The 22,621-nt window shown below is 31.8% G+C and overlaps 1 protein-coding gene across 7 annotated transcripts in view; it reads right to left on the bottom strand.

Annotated features, from left to right (window-relative positions):
* The window catches only part of LOC129802985 (uncharacterized), a 101,357-nt gene that overhangs the window by 47,628 nt on the left and 31,108 nt on the right, over window positions 1–22,621 (bottom strand). For all 7 annotated transcript variants that reach the window (XM_055849253.1, XM_055849259.1, XM_055849256.1 and 4 more), the window contains exons 3-5: window positions 15,970–16,195; window positions 10,060–10,202; window positions 5,321–5,454 (exon numbers count right to left, since the gene is read on the bottom strand). In XM_055849253.1, coding sequence (XP_055705228.1) covers window positions 5,321–5,454; window positions 10,060–10,202; window positions 15,970–16,195 — 503 coding nt within the window. The remainder of the gene's footprint in view (window positions 1–5,320; window positions 5,455–10,059; window positions 10,203–15,969; window positions 16,196–22,621) is intronic.

Genomic DNA, 22,621 nt, shown 5'->3' with positions numbered 1-22,621 from the left:
TCATTTGCATGACTGGTAAATTGCAATATTTAGACCACTTTAATTTGCGAAAAAATGTCTTTTTCGCAACTTTGTACATTTCAGTATTTTCCGTAACTTTTTTTAAAATGAACCTTTATTATGAAACTAAAAAATTCTTTATGCTCAGCGCACAATAACATTTGTTTACAAACATGTTTTCAAAATTTCCTATGAGATAGAGCGAGATGACTAGATCTGAATCTCACTCACTCTCATTGAAATGTCAAAAACATGTTTACTAAACAAAAGTTATTGTGCGTTGGGCATTAAGAATATATCATAGGAAATAATAACAGTTCTAGTAGTTATGCCGAATCACCGATGATCAACTTCAAAAGAGAAAACAAAAATTTCAATATATGAAAGTGGACACATTTTGAAAATGATTACCTCCCTTTAATAGCCTCTACAAACTATGACAAATTTCTGTCAAAATTTATTTCATATTTTTCAACAGTTTTGCTTTCAAAAGCAATTTAATTCAATATACCAAAAAAATATCGAATAAAATATCTTATAGTCCGTAATAAGCATAATTATCGGGCAAAAGGCTTACTCAAGATTGCATCAATGCACCGTTATTTCGGTTATATCACTCACGAAATATTCTGCGAATAGCGTGAATATTGCGAATATTTGACAAAAAAAACTTGTCGAAAACGAATATACAAGACTAATTTTGTTCTTTTGATACACTTCATCAATTAAAATTAATTTCTGGCAAATTAATTTGATACTTTTGTTGCATTTTAACTCAAAATTCTTCAGATTTAAAATTTTAAAACTTAAATCGTAATCTCACAATCGTGGAACTGAACCAAAAAAAATGTAGTGTAACAATAAATAAAGAACCTTTCTTCATCCACTACCACTGAACTATGGTAATGAAATTATATTGTACTTGGTTTTCAAGCAAAAAAAAGGAAATTACATCAAGGCAAGGGTGAAAATATTGATTAAATTGTTTCAAAAGTTGAAGTTTTGTGATGAATTTTTGAAGAGTATTTTGCAAGCACGTGTAACGTGTATCCATTGGTTAGTACAAAAGTAGAGCAAAGGTATTGTTCATTATATATTAGTCATGTTCTGTAGAGAGTTTGAAAACACCCTACCACATTTTTCCATTTAATATATTTAAGCAAGGATTCAATAAAACAGAAAACGTTGCAGAAGTAGAACAAAACTATTTTCTTTTCAACAAATAAATATTAATTTCAATATGCAAGAACTGAATAATCAACTATTGAAGTTAGAGCTGAAACTTATTGACCTAGAAAATTAGAAAATTGGAAAGCCGAAACATAATATCAAAAAGCTATAGGGGAAGGTTTTTAGACTTCCTACACTCTCTGCCTTCGAACACTTCTTTATTTCCCACATTCCTTTAATGGTAACATATTTTAATAGCCAGTCTTAAGTCACACATTTCTTAAAAAAGGTCAGATTCATTATAGGAATATGGGAAAAATATCAAGTGTTCGAAGCCAGAGTTTGTGCGAAGCCTGAAAGCCTGCCCCTAATATACAAAAATAACTTGAACAACAGAAAATCTTTTATATATTTCCATGTTAAACAAGTTTTTATATAAAAGACTTAAAATGTTTAACTTCGATTATCGAATCAAATTTTTCTTTTCAAAATAGCAAAGACATCAAATATACATGGTGTGCATCTTGGGTAAATACGGTAAGTTTATTATTTTTTTTAATGCCCAGCGCACAATAACTTTTGTTTGTAAACATGTTTTCAAAATTTCCTATGAGAGAGAGCGAGATGACTAGATCTACATTTCATTCACTCTCATAAGAAATTTTGAAAACATGTTTACAAATAAAAGTTATTTTGTGCTGGGCGTAATGGACCAGGATCTTTTTGTATTTTTTTTCATTGTTCATTGTTTTGCCAAAATGTGCAAAAGCTTACTCCCTTTGTTTTTGCCAGAAGATCTAGTTCTAATTGTAAAAGTAGGGATTCGCTTATTCATAAATAAACACAACTTAAAGTAAACACATCTTAAAGTGAGTTCATCTGAAGTTATCAATATTTTTATCGAATGATCAATGAAAATCAATATTTTCAACGGAAATAAAAAAAATATGACCGATGATAACCCATTGTAACTCCATTAAAACACGGTTTTTGTGGCGAAAAGCTCTTTCTGTCAAGTAACAAAAATAACAAAAACTGCGTTTCAAGCGTTTCTGGTTTCTAGCGATTGTGGAATATCATTTTTTCAATTAAATATTTTTAAAAAAAAATCACTCATCTTATCAAAATGACATCACAATGCGGACAATGCTGGATTTTTTATGCGTTTCTGACTTTCTAGATTTAGATAGATTTTTTAATACTCTACACTCTACACCTCTGATTGAAAAATAAAATTTATTCCCAGTCTTTTTTTTAGTAATTTATTTAATTTTTTTACCCGTAGATACAGAATTCATTAAAATGGTATATTAGCATATAATTGTAATTTGCTGCTAAAATTTGCGATTATACTATAACACAAATACAAATAATGCGATTCTAGCACCTATGTTCAACTTATACTTTCTTAGAATATTTCCAAAAAACAATGGACTCGTTTTAAACCTTAAAATTCTGAATACATAGATGCGAAAAATTTGAAAAAAATATTCATAAACTAAAAATAAAAATGTGAATAATTCAAAGACAATAGGTATCAAAATGTACTGAAAAGTATTTGTTTATGAGTAAATTGTAATGCCCAACGCACAATAACTTTTGTTTTGTAAGCATATTTTTGACATTTCAGTGTGAATGAGTGAGATCTAAATCTAGTCATCTTGCTCGCTCTTACATGAAATTCTGAAAACTTGTTTACAAACCAAAGTTATTGTGGGCTGATCATAATAAATTTTCATAAACAATTTCATGAGAAAATAAAGTATATACTTAAGCCTGAATGGAATTGGTTAAATTCAATATAAATAACATATTTATTTGCTTCCTTAGGGTTTTCGTGTGTTTTACAACAACTCAAAGCGATTCTAAGTGTTTATTTGAATAGAATGTTTGCAAAAAGACTAATTAAACTTTCTTATGACCAATGCACAACAACCTTTGTTTTTGACATTTCAATTAAAATGAATGAGACAGAGATCTAGTCATCTTTTTCTCTCTCATAGGACATTTTTAGCTCATGTTTACAAACAAAAATTATTGTGCGCTCGGCATTATTTTGGTAAAGATATTGTTTTTCGATATACTGAATAACATTTTTTGATACCATGAACTGTTGACAAATTTTCAAGAAAGGCTATGGAAGTTTTTATTTATTTTTTTAAAATCACTATTAGTATTATTTAAAAAAAAAAACTTCCATAGCCTTTCTTGAAAATTTGTCCACAGTTCATGGTATCAAAATAGGTGTGATTATGAAGGAATCACACCTAAAATGTTATACAGTATACCCTCCTTTAATGAATTGAGCATTTGAGGCAAAATGTCATCCGAATGATTGAGAGATTTGGACATAAAAGTCATAAGTAAATTCTAAAAAAAAAGCGGTCAATTATAAAGAATCACGATAAAATAAGAGGAACTACAGCGAATATGAGCAAATTTGCTTCAAAATCAAACGTGAAAATTATCAATAAATTTTTTCACCCAATTGAGAAAGAGTCCAATTGAGTGAGAGTCAACTCGTCTACTGTAATAACGTTTAGAATAAGTAAGTTGTCAAAATCTTGAAAATGTTTAGGAATTTTTTTTCAAAAAATTCGAAGCATTTTGAATCTTGCAAAATCTTCTTCTTTTTCTTCTTCTATTTTATGTAAGACTGTCGGACTCACTCGGGTCCATATAGCCAAGTCAAAAGCCGTCAAATAATTTCGTCAGATATCTTTAAGATTTCTGCAGAAAATATCTACATCTCTGCCGAAAATCTGCAGAGAAATCTGTAGATATTCCTACGAATTTTATTTGGGCTTGGGACAAAATTCGTCAGAAATTTTTGCAGATTCTCTGACGAATCCTAGTGCACACTCTGACGAATTTCTGTAGATATTTTGCCGATTTTCTGTAGATTTTTCTACATTCCAGACTTTTCAGACAGCTGTGTCAGAAAAGATGAAATATTTTTCACTGAAGTTTGCAAAATTCAATAGAGCTATTCTTGGTGATATCACAGTGTTTATATAAAATAAAGAATTTTGCGACGTCGTGTTATAAGTAGAGAATAGTGAAGTGAAAATGTTCAATCGGTAATGCTTGTTAAGCAGAGCATACCATTTTCTTTGTAACTTCTACAGTTTCTTGATAAATCAACAATATTTTTGTTGAAACAATGGAGACTATGCAGATTTCCTATGCAGAAATTCTGCCGAGAATCTGCAGATTCTCGCAAGAATTTCTGCCGAAAATCTACAGATTTTCTAGGAATAAATTCTGCAGAAAATCTACAGATTTTCTAGGCATAAATTCTGCCGAAAATCTACAGAATTTCTCTAAATTTACGTTTTTGAAAATATTGTACAAATTTGAGGACTGAGAAATGTCATCTATTCCCCCAAATGCTCAAATTTGAAGATATCTACTATACTTTAGTTTTCCATTAAAATATTCAAAAAAAAAAGGTTAGAATTTTCGAAACTCTAATTTTAGAATCTTAGGACAGAATCACATTGACAGTAAAATGCACTCCGTATTTCGTTAATTTACGCATTTTCATTGCAATTATTACGCAAATTCTCCAAAAGACTACGATTAATTTCTCGCACAATTTACTTTGCTCACCGTTTATCGACTTTTCGTTTTATTTCTTCAATTTTCTTTTATTATTTTCACCTAGTGCCACCGAGTATGAGATAAGGTAATACAGTAATCGAAAATTCGCGAAAGAATTGCAATGAAAATGCGTAAATTAACGAAATACGGTGAGGCTACGGCGAGTATTTTATTGTCAATGTGATTCTGCCCTTACTCTGAAAATCTCCAGTTTAAAATTCTTATTGAGCATTTCCAAAATCCAAAATTAGAAAACTGACCAATTCTATAAATCTGACAGCAGTATAGAAATTACAATGATTGGCATGTTCACATGAAATTGACTACAAGAGTAATAGCTTTTAGTTGCTACGCTATTGCTAAAATTGAGTAAGTTTTTCATGCGATATCACACGCTTCAGTAAACAATTTGTAAAGTGTTTTTACTCCATCAAATCTTTCTCTCTTTTCACCTTTGATTAATTCTCCCTACTAAAAAATTCTCAACGCGAACGGATATTTTCAGTAAATTCTACTCAATACAGGATTAGGTAGGAAAAGCACTTACGGATACTGTCCATGGCCATTTTCGAGAGGTTCATGTGAATGAGGTGGTGTATTTGGTCTCGAATCTCGCCGAAGGCTCTTTGAATCCCTCACAATGGCCGCACCAGCTGAATTAAGTGATATCGTTTCATAAGGCTGCAAAAAAAAGCATTAGAGAAAAAAAATCTATTAGCATCCTCCAGAGACCTATCATTCAAAATTCAATCAATGAAAACAAGAGAGAACAAGAAATCCGTGGGAATTTTTGAGGTGTGGCATGTGATTCCCATCGATACACCTTTTGCTGTGATGTAGCAATGAAAATTGTAAGTGGAAATTGGCATAAGTGAAAAAAAAAATCACACGATATTGATAGTGAATTATCGCAGACTCTTTTTTTATCCCTCAAACTTCCACACAAATTTCTTATCGGTACTTTCTCAAGTGTATTGGATTTTCTAACAATAAGTCTGGCGCGATTTTTTTGTCCTGTTGTCTCGCATTTTTGATGGTTTGATTTCAAATGTAATTTATTGTATCCGATAACGAAGAGTTTATTTACTACAATCCCTCTGATATTGTTGCTATTCCCAACCAAATCATAGGCACGTCTGGTTTTATCCAATCGAATTTTAAGAATAATGCTGATAACGTATTATGTGTAAAAAAAATTATATAACCTTTTTTTCCCTTTGAACTCTTTAATACTTAGTAGATTCTTCGAGTACAATTTCTTAATATGATAAAAAAGAGCATCGAGCATTACACTGAAGAGAAATCCGAAAAAGTTAAAATAACATACCGGACATGTTTATTTTACCCTGCAGTATTGATCCAAAATCGGTGTAAATATTACTCTTTTTAGGTGTATTAGGTGTTAAAGTTACCCTTTTTCATGTTAATGTTACCCTTAAAAAGGTGTAAAATTAACATTAAAAACTGTTGATATATTTTTACACCTTAAAAGTGTTAAAGTTACGAGGAAAAAAGTTAATCGCACCCCTATTTTTTCTCAGTGTACGCTAAGTAGGGTAAATTGGTACAAGTTGGACAATCAATGGTACAATTTGGACAGCGCTTTTTTTCTTGATAAATTTAGTACTTCATTTTTATTTGTATATTTTTAATGCTCTATTTTTGTAATTTGGTCCCTTGTGCTTAAAAAAAATTAATACTGTATTTATCAAGAAAAAATCCCTGTCCAACTTGTACCGGCGAATTGTTCAACTTGTATCACTTTACCCTACCTTTTAAGTTTCCTTATCCGCTTATTTGATTTTAAGTTTACCGATTTCCGATTTATTTAAAATGTTTCACAAGTCATTTTGAATGATACTAATTTGACAAATCTTTTCCCACATTTTATATGGAAAAACATTCTTTTCACAAATTTTTAACAAGATCCAATTACCCGTCTATTTGACAAATCTTCCATATCTTGTACAGAAGAGCAACCTTTTGACAAATTTCTTGTTAATTTGACAAAACTTTTTTTTAGTTTAGAGTACCTACTTTAGAAAGCGTTAAGGTAGTAGAATTTAATTTTCGAATAAAAGTTCATTGTCGTTTTATTATCGATTACAAGTTTTGGCAAAAGGAATATAGAACTGGTTCTCTCTGACTTCCTCGTCTGGATTAAAACCAGGAGCATGACGTTTCCTATGTTTTCCATATATTTCTAGCGTGCCGAAAAAAACTTTCGAGTTTATTATCTGTTTTCTGTCATTGTAGAATGAATTAGCAAATAATACAAAAACAAAATAAAAGCCAATTTAATAACGAAGAGGCAACCGAAAACCCCAAATTGACAGCCTACGTAGCTTTGGAGATATCTCTTGAAATGTGTACGAAAACAGGAAAAAATTTACACTAAAACTAGTCGCATTTTTCAGAGCTAATGTCACCCCCCGTATTAAAACTATTAAAATTTTCCTTTGCGGAAAATCCTTAACACAATGTATCACCATGAAAGAATTATAGTTCATGCAAGATAAACTGTGCACAATTGAATCTAAATCTCCAAATTTTCGTTATATTCTTATTTTAAATCCCCAAAAATTACATCCAATTAGGTAAAAGTACCCTTACCCATATTGTGAGCATACTTTAACTCGTTACGTATAAATCGGATTGAATCGGTTCCCACTTGCTCGTTTTAAATCTGTTCAGAGAGCTTTATAGGGCTTTAAAGCTAGGAGCTTGAAATAACTCTTCGAATCAAATAACAGCAGAAATTTTATTGAAAATTTATGTAAACAATTTCTTCATTCCATTGAATTTATTGTTCAATACCCAAGACGGATTTTAAATTATTTATTGTAATATTTTCAAGGAATCTCATGAGAATATTTTTCCTATCAATCCATAAAAGAAAAGTGGACACTTCAATTAGCATATTCTACTTCTAAATTTATATTATATAATTTAATCATTTATAAATAATTATAATAATTTTTCACTCAGACGTAAAAATTTATACCACTGAGAGAGATCCGAAAAAGTTAAAATAACATTCCGGAAATGTTTATTTTACCCTACAGTATTGATCCGAAATCGTTGTAAAATTACCCTTTACTTGTGTATTAGGGGTTAAAATTAAACTTTTTCATGTTAATTTTACCCTTAATAAGGTGTAAAATTAAAATTAAAAAATGTTGATATATTTTTACACCCAAAAAGTGTTAAAATTATGACGAAAAAAAGTTAATCGCATCCTCTTTTTTTCTCAGTGTAATGACTAAATCTTTCCTGTGTTCCTGAATAAATGTGATGCAATTGAGGCGCTCGGAGCAAAAAAAAACTCTAAGTCGTATGTATTTCCCTATTAAAATAGCGTTTTTTTTTGCTCTGAGCTCCTCAATTATTTTAAAAACTGGGCATATTCCTCTGGTTTTTTAAAATATGGGTGCGATAAGTCAAATTTATTGAGTAACACAGTAAAAATTGAGTAATTACGAAGCTTGGGTACATTCCCCTACAACAAATATTGTTAATTTTGTGGTTCATCAAATTGATTTTTTGATAAAAGATTGAAAATTTGTGCGAAGAGGCTACACTGTGAGAAAAACGTGGATGCAATTAACATTTTTTCCTCATAACTTTAACATTTTTTGGGTGTAAAAATATATCAACATTTTTAATGTTAATATTACATCTTTTAAGGGTAAAATTAACATGAAAAAGGGGTAACTTTAACCCCTAATACACCTAAAAAGGGTAATATTTACACCGAGTTCGGATCAATACTGCAGAGTAAAATCAACATTTCCCGAGTGTTATTTTAACTTTTTCGGATTTCTCTCCGTGTATAAAGTATGAACAGGCTTAAGTAATTCAACAACCAGTTAAACAAAACAGTTTTGCCATCGAAAAAAATCAAAAATGGGCCTAATTCTCTTGTTGAACTAAAAAAATTAGACAGAAATGTGAGGTTATGCTGAACATAACCTCAAATATTTTATTCCAACTTCAAGTGGAAAAGTTTGAAAGATTTTCAGAAAAGAAACAAAAAAAGAATTACTGTATTTTAAGACAAATATAGAACGATTTGAAATATCACAATCTTTTGATTTCAAAATATATCAATTTCTAACCTTAAAATATTTAAATCTATTTATCGAAATTAGAGAATGAGGCCCAATTAGTATTTCGAATTGCTTTTTTTTTTTTCAGTAAAAACTTTTCACTATTTCATCACTTTATAGCTGAAATTCTTTTTGCAAAGTATATCAATTAAGTGATATAACCACGTAATTTTCTGTCACCGTTTATTTCTCACAGTTGAACATTAATTCTTCTTTTGAAGACTATCTTCTCTAAAAGCACACACAAAATTTTTAAGTAAATGTATTCCTTGAGTTCGTCACACCTTTCTTGATTTCCGCTTTTTAATTCCATCCCTGTGATAGGGATTAACATGAATTTGAAGAGATATTAGTGACATTCCAATTTACTGGAAAAATTTCCAAAGAAAAAAAAAAAACAAAATAAAAATATCACTGAACCAGACTTATCCAATTTCACAAATCTACAATAATATTATATTATTTAGTCATGAGCAGACAATATAATACCAATGCTCCCTCAGCGATAGCTCAAATTCAACTGACGACAGTCAACATTTTCAGTATCACAGACAAAATTCCCGCCAAGTTTTTCTCAGTCTCATTTTTTCTTCCCTAACTCCTCCTCTCTCTGTCTATTCTATATTCCATCAGCAAATATGTATTGGGTTAACAAATACACTGATATCATCATAGAGAATTTGTATACAACAAAGTTAGCTAAACAGTATTTTCTAGTATAAACCGAAAATCAATTTTCACATTAATGATAATTAAAGCAGCGCTAATTTGGATTCTCCTTTTTTACCTCAACCACACCGCCTTCTACCTGTTATTTCCACCTGTTCCCCCCATCCCCTATCCCCTCAACAACCCAGACCAAAATATTTTATCAAATAGCAACACCTTCCCATCGACATTTTATCTCAATTGAAAGGAAACCTATTATTAGCACTATCATTCACATTTCGCACAGAACTTACATATATCTACTCAGTAAATAAATTGTGTGCAAATTAGCGTTTTTGCTCCCCCTCTCATCATGTTTTTCTCTCTCTCTCTCTTTTCCACTCTTCCCTCAAAAAACATCTCATTATGTCATTGAATTAAAATTTATTTTATATTTAGATAGTTGATATATTTATATCTGAGAGTGATTTTTTTTCTTTATTTATGCATATGGCCAAACAAAACTCACCTTAAACCGCACATTACTGGTTTCCGAATTGGCTTGTGACTTGTTATCGGACGGTGTAAATCTGCCATCAATGCTGGTAGCACCACCACCTTCAGCTAAGTGCGAATGCTTTTCATTGCACGAGGAACATATTTGCACCATGCCTTTGGGGTTTTCCAGCCAAGAAACAATATAATAAATGTCGTACATGAAAGAAAGAAAGAAAGAAAAAAAACAAGAAAATAGTTTCTTGTTAGAAAAGGTGCTAATATAGATTTTATCTATCATGTATTATAATATACTTCTAACATCCAAGTGCAAGAGGATGTGTGAAATTTGTAGAATTCTTTCCCATAGAAACAATCCATACAATCCACACAATTCCCATATTTGTCACTATAGAAACATCTCCCTTCGATACTTTATTTTATTTCATTATTTTTTTTGGGTGTGTAGGAAGGATAAGAGTCACTTTTGGCCGGTGATGTACTTTGACAAAATGATTCGTCTTCTCCTAATAGGGGAAAATGACCAGGCTTTGTACGGTCCCTAGCTTCATAATGACTAAATTTTTCCTACATAGTAAAAAAAATTAACACTACAGTGGTGGAAATAAGTATAATTCCACCCCTTAAACCTTAAAGAAACTCAACAAAAAAAGAAATGTCGAAAAAAATTCATACGTATACCATAACGTCCTTTCATGCCAACATAAAAAATCGACATTTTGATTTTTTATTGTAAGTATTTTTAGAAATATAATAGAATTTTGCTTTTTATAGTGGAAATAAGTATAATTCCACTCAATAAATTGAGCTCTAGGGTATTTATTTTTGACCAAATATAGGTTAATATCTTTTAATAATTTCATTTTTAACTATAATTAGTAAATTAAGGTCCATTTTCTAAAGTTTTGCATTAACTTTTAACCGAAATATCGTAGGAAAAATGTTTAACGAACAAAAATAAGGGAAAAATTAAAGTCTTGGTGGGAATGGATCTTAGGAACTAACAGCTGAATGTTGAAACGAAGAATAACTTCAGTTGAACCTCAGATTAGCGTTAATCTAGAGTTAAAATTAAGCTAGGTTTAAATATTTTTTCGTATGCAGAAACGAGGAATAGTGCTTTGGCGTAAGCTGTTTTTGTCATACGGCAACCCCATTATTTTGGCTTTTCTGGCATGCCAGAAAATGTCAATTCGTCAATGTTTTCGTTCGATTTAGCAAGATTCCACGGCTTTTCCTCGTTATTTGGTAATCTTGAACCACCAGACTTGCTAAAAATTCTTTAAAATAAAATAGGAATCAATATTGTGGATGTGAAAGAATGTGCATGTTTTCTGAGTGCAAAAAAGCGCGATTCCCGCGACTCATACTTCAGTGGCGACTCATTGAAGTTGCATATATGGTGGATGTTTCTTTTGATTTCAGGCAAAATTGGCTTTTTTAGAAGCTGTAAATAGAGTGAGAGCCTTATTTCTTTTCATTAAGTCCACTAAAGTGCAGATTATATCAATTTGGTATCATTTCACAGTATTTTCGAGAAGAATACGGATAGATGTGGACAGGTTTATTCCATCTTTAAGCCAAAAATTATACCTCCGAAATCGGGGGTCTAATTTTTGGCTTAAACGTTAATCCACTGTTTAAATTTATTCTATTTCTCGTTCAAACATTAGAAAACGGTGGATCATCCTAGAATTATCTTTATACTTCGATTCAACATTCAGCTGTAAGAAAAATGACTAAGTTCTGTCAGATAATTGTCAAATTTGTCAATATATCCACCATACATGCGTCTTAATGTACCCCAAGGGTCAAAAACCTTCAGTTGTTAGAAGCCAAAAGAGCTTTTTGCCTCTAACAGTGTTGCTTTTCAGTGGAAAAAGTGACTTTTCCACCGAAATTTGATTGTAAAACGATGGTTTCTGTTTAGTCTGGTTATATCCTGATGATGCTTTTGTCTCAAAATAGCATTCGTAACAGACCTTGGGTCATCGTCGCATAAAAACTAAAAATTATTGCAAAAAAGACTTTTAACATTTTAATCAACATGACATGTTTTACGCTATTTTAAAGTTTCAAAATTAGTTTTTCCGAGTAAAAACAAGATCCATCATTCATTTTTGTGCAAAAAGTGTACCATAGGTGAGAAAAATTATGATCAAACTACAATAGTGTTAATTTTTGATCATGTGACCAAAAATACCATAAAGTTGTGTATTTTTACACACTATAATAATAATTAATTTATCCGATTTCACACTATTATAGTGTTAAAATTTTACACATTTTCAAATTAAACAACATTGTTTCTGCATTTTTTAAACATTTTTAAACTAAACAACTAAAATGGTCGATATTGCACTATTATAGTTGTAAAATTTTACATTTTTTTTACTGTGTATATTTCTGAGTAAATGTGACTCCGCAATATATTTTAAAAACAGGACACTTTCCTCTAGTTTTTAAAATATGGTTGCGATAAGTCATATTTATTGAAAAACGTAGGAAAAAATTAGTCATTATGAAGCTTGGGACAGCACAATGCATGGGCACTTTACCTATTAAAAAAACATGTGTTCAAAAGAGAGCAATAGGTCATTGCTTAAATCAGGAAATATTTAACTCATCCTCTAAATCAGCAGTTCACGTAAAAATTGTGTATTTCTCTATTGTTATGACAATTGCTGATTCAAGTGACAATATTACTTTTTCACTACAACGATTTAACATTTCAACGGTTTTTAGACAATATTTCACTGCAATATTGAATAAGCTTGAACACCTAAATCTATCTGTTAATACTAAAAGTTTGATTTGGTAGTCAAAGTCATCGTCGGTTGCATTGAATGTTGTCGTATCTGCATTTTTTGTGTGATAGCATTTCACGTAAAAGGTGACGTGTGCACTGTCGATGCAACCGACGTTGAATTAGATTGTTTGAGAAAGATTTGTTGTTCTTTACATAATTTTAAACATCTTATTAGGGACCTGAGTAGATCATCGGATAGAATATTGGATCTACGGCTAAGAGGTATCTGATTCAAACGATAAAGCGCATTCATTGCTTTGAAAAAAAAATGCTAAAGTGATGACATAATTTTCAGAACCATCTGGTAAAGTCCTGAAGCTTATATTAAATAAAACCAAAAATTTAAAAGATTTTAAACAATAAAAATTAAAGTATTGTAAAACGTCCTCTTGACTGAATATAATTATTTTTAACTCTTTCGCATTTTTTGCGACTCTCAGTATACAAAGGAAAATATGGATGTCCTGGTAAAAACTTTGTTTTTTTTTTTAATTCAGGATCGCTTAAAATCCGATTCATTTGAATGGTTACAAACTATAAAGGTGTCTAAATTTATAATATTTGTTTTTTAGAGCATGATTAAGTCCTGAGCTAAGAAGATATTGAGTTTACAGATTTACAGATAGACCACCCCTCCCCCTATCTTCATAATATGCCCTTGGGTCACCCACAGCCCCATTTAGGGCATAAGTTCTGAGTATATTTGTTTGGATGCAAGTTTTATGCCCAGCGCACAATAAAATTTGTTTTGTAAACATATTTTTGAAATTACTATGAGAGTGAGTGAGATCTAGATCTAGTCATCTTGCTCACTCTCATAGGAAATTTTGAAAACATATTTACAAACAAAAGTTATTGTGCGGTGGGCATTATCCTTAAACCCTATACTTCGGGTGGGCTACGCATACGCATTTGAAAGAAAAGGAGGCATTGTCTGTGGAGAAAATAGAAAAGCAAAGTAGCTTTAAATTTAGGTCTTATTTCAAATTACGCCATTGTACTCTGCTATGGCGTCTACATACTAGAAGCAATTCTTGTCAAAAAATTGCCTTTTTAAAAAAAATTCTGACGTTTCTGCCTACAAGGATAGGGGAAATTTTCTTTAAAAATGCATTTTTTAAAGAAATTGCTCTTAGTCCTTCAAAAATTGTTATTTTGTTTCTATGCTTTTTCTTGCTCATCTTCTGCCTGCAGTATGCACAAAACTATTTTTTATCAATATGCTTACAAGGAGTCGTTTTTTAAGTTTAAGGGAAGACAAGGCAATAAATAATACGTTAAAAAAATAACATTTTTATTGGTGTTATTACAATGAAAACGGGGAAATATTTGATTGAAAACTTTTACTACATTACTGTTCTCAAGTGCTTCTGCATTATCGACTTCTCGAAAAGAAATTAATATAAAAAATCTTCTGAATGTTTCACAGTGCTATCTGTTAAATACCTTTGCGATTTTCAATTTCTTTTACAAACACTGAAAATCAATGTTTCAGAACGATTTCACCGTTTCAAACGCTAAAATTTCCTTCTAAAACCACCAAACAGTGGAGACAGAAATCAACACAAAGCAAAGCCGATAATGCAGAATCCCTTGAGAACAGTAAAGTGCAAAAAAATAATTTTCTCATTTGAATAACACAATAATTCATGACAGATTTTTTCAAGATTAGGGTAAATGTTCTAATTCAAAACCATTTCCAGACGCTTTAACTTTGACAGAAGATTCAACACATTAAGTTCATATTTTTTTCTGAAGAGAATTACATAAATTTGCTCCTTGACTCTTCTAGAATGTTACTGTTTAGTGAAAATTCTTTAGATATAATTTGAAAACTTCTTAAATATAAGAAAAATAGACAAGTGCAAAATGCTGCTATTGGAAACAAATTAATCCAAATGGAGACAAGGGAAAGTTTCTAATTGGAAACAAACAGTGTAAGTAAAACCGCGACGAAAGGCTTCCAAAACCTTGTTGAGTTGCTCCTGAGTGCAGGATTTGTTCTTATTCCTGATCTTTTCTCCTCTCCCATCCAAAACAATAAGAAAATCTCTCCAAAAAAAATCATATTTCCGGGGTTTCCTATTAAAGCATTTGCAGACTCTTCAGAAAAACCCTTTTTGTTCACGAAATTCGTAATTATTTCATTTGAGAACTTCACGTACCGTTAACAATAAAGATTAGCACTTAATTTAACTAAAATTAGCCAGAAATATGACATAAATGTTAAACAAAACGAATAAACAACAGTAACTTTATTGTGTTTTTTATTGGAAAACATGGTCGATCGATGAAAAATTCGATGGTGAAAAGGTACACTTTCAATTTTTCTGAGAAATTAACAAATTAAAATTTGTGAATACGAACGGATTTTCGCTTTATTTGGAGCAAAATTAACTAAATAATGAAACTGTGGTATAGAAAATTTATAAGTACCTATAGTAATTTAGTAGTGTATTTATCATGAAAACAATGACGTTTCCATTTGGAGTAGCGAAACATTTCCATTTAGAGCAGGTTTTGAATTAGCATAATTTACCCTATTTCAAAAAAACAAAAGGTTAAGCTACTTGATAGTATCTCGCCTTTCCCTATGAGAATACTAGAATAATATAATAATCAAAGTGGTTCTTTTACGGTAAATAAATTCCAAATAAAAATGAAGTGAACCCTGAACAAAAGAAAGTAAAATGATTTATGAATTACATTTTAGATAATGAATCATTTGGCAATTAACATTTTTATCAACCGCCTCCGTTTTCTTAGGAATTTTTATTTAATGTTCATCCGTTTTTTTTTTTTTTTTTCGAAGAACAGTCCAAAAAATATATTGATTTATGTCAGTCAACTCAGAAATTTCTTTTAAGTGGAAAAGTTCATGTGATACCTAAATAAATTGAGTGATTTCAAGTATATTTTTACTCAATGGAACAAGAGGTTAAGTGTATTTTTTATCACGCTTTGTTGAAGTAAAGAAACTTGTCTTTTAAAAGTAAGAGATCCTGACGCCCCTAGCGGCAAAAGGAGAAACTTTCCATGTGTTTAAGTAGTCAAGTGAGGGGTAAAAGTTTCATAATAATCAATAATTTGATAATTATATTGTTTGTTACTCACCCTGCGGACTGATAGGACTAGCATTGGGAAAGGCTTTGAGTGTCTTGATGAATGGATAGTATGGTTCACGTTCGGCATTTGGGCAGCAATAAACAAGCCTCAATTGTGACGATGGACTATCTGTGCCACATGTATAGCAGACAAAAGTGGCCCTTTCACGCTCACCCACCGATGCTGGACGCTTCCTCAATTTATAGTGACGCTCTGCATCAGGAATATTGTGTGCCTAATATTCAAGAGAAATATTCAGTAAATAAACATTTTAGAGAGATGCATTCAATATGCTAATGAAATCTCTATCTCTCTCTTAAAAAAAAATATTGAACATTATATTTGCGTCAATAGCATCCTTGCTAATAGATTTGTAAATTGTATCTAAAAAATCAAAGAATTTTCATCAAACAATCTTCTTGTCAACAGTGAGTCAACACAGACAGAAAATTTGCGGAAAGAATGATAATAGAGTAAACAGAACTTGCCGATGAAACTGATCAGTGCTGGTTTTGTCAGTTATTTTCGCATTTTCTCACTATCTCTTGTATTGGGACTTTTATTTGATTCAACAATGTGTCAATGTTTGGAAAAAGTATTCAACTTATGTGCAAATAATATTCAATTTACTTTTTCACACCTCTTACACACCTGAATATTTTATCACTCTTCTCTCTCTTTCTCTCTCTCGCTTCACTGTATAAATAATAATAGTGAGCTTTTTGGGGAAGGAGGAAGGAAAATAAGAAATAACAAAAAAAAAATCTTATGGAAATTCTTTACCACAAAAAAAAAGCATTAACAATTTTCTCGATGAGGAACTTCTATCTTGCGAGAGAATCTCACACGAGAGGCTAAAAGTAACAAAGTGCGAATCAAAGATCTGCTCTTTCGATACTATGTCAAAAGGTTAATGTGATAATCGAGTGCTGGCGAGGTCAAGTGTATCACGAAATGATTTACACAGTGTAAGAATAAGAAAAAAAAACCCACACAGTCTTAGAGGAAACTTTTATTGCCCAAGTATAAAATGGTGTAGCCAAAGTTAAAACATCAATTTCATTTAAGTCATTCGCATAAATTAAAACTGAATCACATTGAAATTCATCTATGGACAAATTTATCGTATGTTTCTATAATCAATAAATAAATTAGAGAAAGAGAGTCAAAACACACTGATTAACAAATATTCGCAGAATGCTCGAACTGGTTATTGAAACAAAACTAATCTGATTCCTAGATTTAATTACCGGATCTTTACCGCTTCATTACCGGTTGCAACTGGAATTGCATTGTATTACAATACCCGTCCAAATTGAAAAACATGCAAATGGCTATATAATCTTATTTAAAAATAAAGTAGATTACGTTCCGGCTTTACCGATTCATTACCGGTTAATACCAGTTTAAGATTATCAACATCAAAACCTGTCAAAATGTTTATAGAAAAATACCTGTGCAATTGATTAATCTAATAAAAAATTTCGAATGGTCTGGAAAAAGGGTGGCAAAGCGTCCCAGGCTTTGCGAAATGCTCGAACTCGTGTCTTAGATGCTATACCGCAAAAGTACCTTCGCATCATTTACCGTTTACCGGTTCTCAACCGATTTGAACCGATTAATAAATCTCTCAAAAGATCCCCCAAAATAGTTTTAAAAGTAATAGGATTCATTTTCAGATAAAATTTTTTTATCGCTTATGAACCGGTTCATTACCGATTCAAAACCGATTGGAACCGGTTTAGTTTTGTCGGAAATTCCAAGACCTTCCCAGCGACCCCAAACATGAGCCCATTCGCTTGATAAATGCGCACTTTAGTGTCTTTTTAACCTTTGACCTTGAAAAACCGTTATTAGGAATGATTCAACGGTATTTTCGTATATGGACGAAATGTTCGTCTGAATAATCTCTAAAACATATCCAAAAATGAAAAAAATCGCACGACGCATTTTCGAACATAGTTCAGAAAAAAACAATGTCTACATTTTTATTCATTTTAAAATATATTTAGAATTATTTTAGAGAAAACAAAGATAATAAACTATCTACAAAGTTTCAAGCAGCACTCCTTAAAAAGAAATAAGCAAAAAATCAATTTGCATTAAAAATATTACACTTTAAACTTAAGATATTGGACCTTACATGCAACTATATGCCGAAATTTGATACAGTTACCCTGAGTAATTTTAAGAAATTTTGCTTTTAAAAACAGAAATCTAAAACTTGAAGAGTATCAATGTTTCTTAACCCTTTAACGACGAGACACTTTTTACAGACTGAAAATCAACAATATAAGTTAAACTGAGTAATATAGTCAATGATAAGTCTTATATCTAGCCTTGGAAAGTCCAACAGAGTCTGATTCGGTGTATTTTGTGCTTCTATGAACGATAGGGACAAAAATAGCCCAAAAATGTAAATAATTTTTCTGACAATACCATTGAATAATATTTTTTGCTTTAATGAAAAATATTACGTAGGAGTATTGTAGTTTTTATTGCCAAAAGGGTTTTGCTTAAAAAAATTGGAAGTCCAGAAGAACTAATCATAAATCCTACTTATATAAGTTAGTAAAAGCTTCATATAGTTCCTCGCAATGGCCATTCGATGCTCACTAGGTTTTTATGTTGTCCTGCTCCTCCCGAATTTATCACGAGAATTTGTCATATTACATTGTCATACTGTTACAAAATTCCCTTATAGGATGTAATATTCCTTAAAGCTCCAAATTTGCAAAATTTTGTATAGTTGAAAGTGCCCATGCTTTACGCGGTCCCAAGCTTCATAATGACTAATTTTTTCCTATGTTTTTTGAATAAATATGACTGCAACAATTTTAAAAACAGGACACTGTCCCATAGTTTTAAAAAGGACAGATAATCCTAACCGGCTTATGTAGGTGAGATTCTTAACGTGAGCTAACTCGGAGTGCATGCAAATTCGATTTGGAGCTGAAGTTGGGAGACGCCATTCAGTTATCTTGAATCAAATTCGTGAAATTATACAAATTTTGTATTTAAACCAAAATATCAAGGATTTGGATGAACTGACAGAAAAGTGATATATGGATGAAATGTAGACCAGAATGTTCTCTATAATTTTCCCATAGAACATGATCTCATCGATTACTCAGAAGCCAAGATAAGCGAGGTTTTTTGTTTCTTAACTCGTTTTTTCATCCAGAGTGCCCCAAGTAGTCATTTGTTGAACTTCAACTATATCAAAGAATTGTTGTATTTTGCGGGACTTTCCATTTAAACCCCTATTTTAAGTGTCTTGGTGGAGTAGAGGCAGTCAAATTGGCATCTGAGTGATTTCAAAGCGTTATTATTGGAAAAATCAATTTTTTCACACTTAAACGGCAAAATCGGAGTGATAGCATAGTCTGAGTGGAAAATGATGTATAGACGAAATGTAGAGACAAATGTGCTCTACAATTATGTCGAAGTAATCATCAAAATCGGTTCAGCGACAGTCGAGATAATTGAGGTTATGTGATATTGAAATTGGTTTTTCGACTGTGGCGCCCCTGGTGTTGGTCCCACGAAGTTCAAATGTTCTAGAAAGTTGTAGCATTTGGTGAGATCTTTCGTTTAAGCCCTCATTCATCAAAATCGGTCACATAGAACCGGAGATATGATTTTTTGAATTTTGTGAACTTTGACCCCTCATATCTCCGGTTCTGTTTTAACCACAGCGCGCATACGCACCATTTTGGAAACGTCCTAGACTGGACTACAACATACTAAAATTTCATTAACTTGCACAATGCGGTTTTTGAGAAAAGTGACTTTGAATTTCGATGAATTTTGACGCTATCACAGCGCCACCTGTGGTGAGTTTTTAAACTTCCATCTGAAAGTGCTCATCGAGACGAAATCAAAAAGGTAAAATTTAGGTCGCTATGTTAATTAGAACCGGAGATAGAGGCCGGTCAATGTTCGAACTTTGACCCCTTATAGCTCGGGTCAGGGGTTTTAGATCGACTTAAGGTTTTTTTTTATTTGATAGGTATAATCAACGGCTACAACATACTAAATTTTCAGCCCGATGCACAATGGAATTTTTGAGTTATTTAACTTTTAAGATTTAAAAATTTTCTTTTTAAAAAAAGCGCCCCTAGCGGTAGTTTTATGAACTTGCGATGTTAGAAGGGGAAGTGGCATTTTACGAGAGCTTTCCAAAAAGCCCTCACTTTTTAAATTCTGGCAATTAGAACCGGAGTTATGGCCATTTTAAGAAATTTTTTTTGGACCCTTATAGCTCGGGTCAGGGGGGTCGGGGGACCTTAAGTTTGGTATTGATGGAAAGCTCTAAGGCCCAGCTATAACATACTAAAATTTGAGTCCGCTGAATGCCATAGGGGCGGAGCTATTGAGAAAACAAAAAAGGGGGGTCTTCAAAATGGCGGAAGGAGGGGTGGGGGGTGGGGGGTCTATGCACCAAGTTGCAATTTTCACCCGATATATAACCTTTGCCGAAAACCGCAAGTCGATATCTTTTTTAGTTTAGGAGCTATTAAGCTCCAAAGAGCGGCCGGCCAGCCGGCCGGCCGGGAACGTAACTTAGCCAGATATATATTCGGAATCAGGAAGTGGCGAAACACATTTTGGCCAAATTTGAGGTCGATCGGACGACATGAAATTTTGTTAGGATTATAGTAGGTGAGATTGTTAAGAATCTCACCTAATATGCGTACGATGAGTCACATTTATTGAAAAACGTAGAAAAACTTTAGTCATTATGAAGCTTGGGACCGTGTAAAGCATGGGCACTTTCCCCTATTTAAGTATGACCCCTACAGAACTGATAGTGAATACATGTTAATATGGATAAATCTCTTGATTATATAATGCTCTATCTCTTTGAGTTCGAGCAATTAAATATTTTTAAAAAAAATTCCACACAAACGCTAATAAAACACGGAATCTGTTCGATCTGGATTATAAAGCTCTAAAAGAAGACACACAATTCCAAAAAAAAAAAAACAACACCGACAGCTTAATGAGATCTTGAGCAAAAACTTGTTAATATAAAAAAAAAGTCAGCTGGTGGCAGATGTTTTTGCAGAGACTAAGCCGAAAAAAAACTGGTAATTGAGACACGATGAGCAATGATAAACTAGACAAATCTGGTGTGTGTCTCTCAAAATCAAGCTATTTCCCGCTTCGGACACTTTTAGCCACTTCATCGGAAATATATCATCATGTCTGTAAACCAATTTTAGCCGGAGAATTAAGTATTGCTCAATCACAATTAACCTTTTTCAAACACTCATTCAGCCCCATTATCAGACCTTTTTGGTCTTATCATCTTATCGCAAAATGTAAAGAAATTAAATGCGATATTTGAACATGGCGTTTTTTTTTGTGTGTGCACTACGGCCAACGATCTTGTAAAATATTGCACTTTGAACAGAAAAGCGGTATACAATTTGATAAATCATTTGTGAAATCATCGTCAGATTTGCAAAAAAAAGACTATTAATCGCAAGTATTCAAACAAAAAAAAAGGTACATTTACATAACATTGAAGCACACAGCTAACATTATTATCTGCAATACAAAATGATTTAAAATGTCTTCTGAACAAAAAGAAAAGTCGATATCCACTCGTTAAATAGAAGAACTTTAGAAACACTTTAAACCTTTTAACCTGCAATGGGAAACGGGAAAAGCGTCACAGATTTATATTAAGTCTCTTTTTGACGCATTTAGAATATAAAATAGAACATTTATGAGGATTCTCGCTAGACAGTTTTTTTTATTTATATTTTAACAAGAAAAATTCATTTATTCACAATAAATTTTTTATTAATGCTCATAACATTTTGCGATGCTGACGAAAAATATTTGAAAAACGATAGGGGAATTTGACCTGTCTTTAATTACTAAAACTAAAATCTTATCGAAATATGATACGAACATATCCCCTTGTATCTCAAAAATTTTAATTTTTAAATAACAAATTATTAATTCAATGGCTTCAAAGGGATTGCAAAGTGTCCCAGGCTTTATAAAATGCTTCAACTCGTGATTTAGATGCTATAACTCAAAAATACTTTCGCCTACACTTACCGTTTACCGGTTCACTACCGATTTATTGAACAGATTCCCCATGTTAAGTTATAACTTATAACCTTCCCGATGGAAGAGTTCTCTCAGATTGAGGTTTTTCCTTTACCGATTCGAAGGTCAGTTAGAGAGAACTTACTTAAAAACCCGTTGGAAGTTTGAACGATTAAACCGATCGAGTTTTACAAAAGTGAGTTCATGAAAAGGCATTTTATTTTAATGAAATTAAAGTTCCACAAAACTACAGTAGACTCTCTCTCAATCGGGAATATGGGGCAAAATCTCATCCAAATTATCGAAAGATTTGGGCGTCAAAGTCATTGCAAATTCCACAAAAAGTGCTAAATTATAAAGAATCACGATAAAATAGGAAAGGAAGAACTACATTGAATTTGAGCAAATTTGCTTCATAATTAAATGTGAAAATTGCCAATAAAGTTTTTCGCCCGATTGAAAAAGTGCCGATTGAGTGAGAGTCTACTGTACACAAAAATTTACTTTTTGAAGCAAACGTTTACAGACTGTTTTTGACAATGTTCACGATTAAGGTAAAGAACACCGAAATCGGAAACGATAGAAAAATCAG

The sequence above is a fragment of the Phlebotomus papatasi genome, chromosome 2 (genome assembly GCF_024763615.1).
Source record: "Phlebotomus papatasi isolate M1 chromosome 2, Ppap_2.1, whole genome shotgun sequence".
NCBI lineage: Eukaryota > Metazoa > Arthropoda > Insecta > Diptera > Psychodidae > Phlebotomus > Phlebotomus papatasi.
This window is presented reverse-complemented; position numbering and strand designations above follow the sequence as displayed.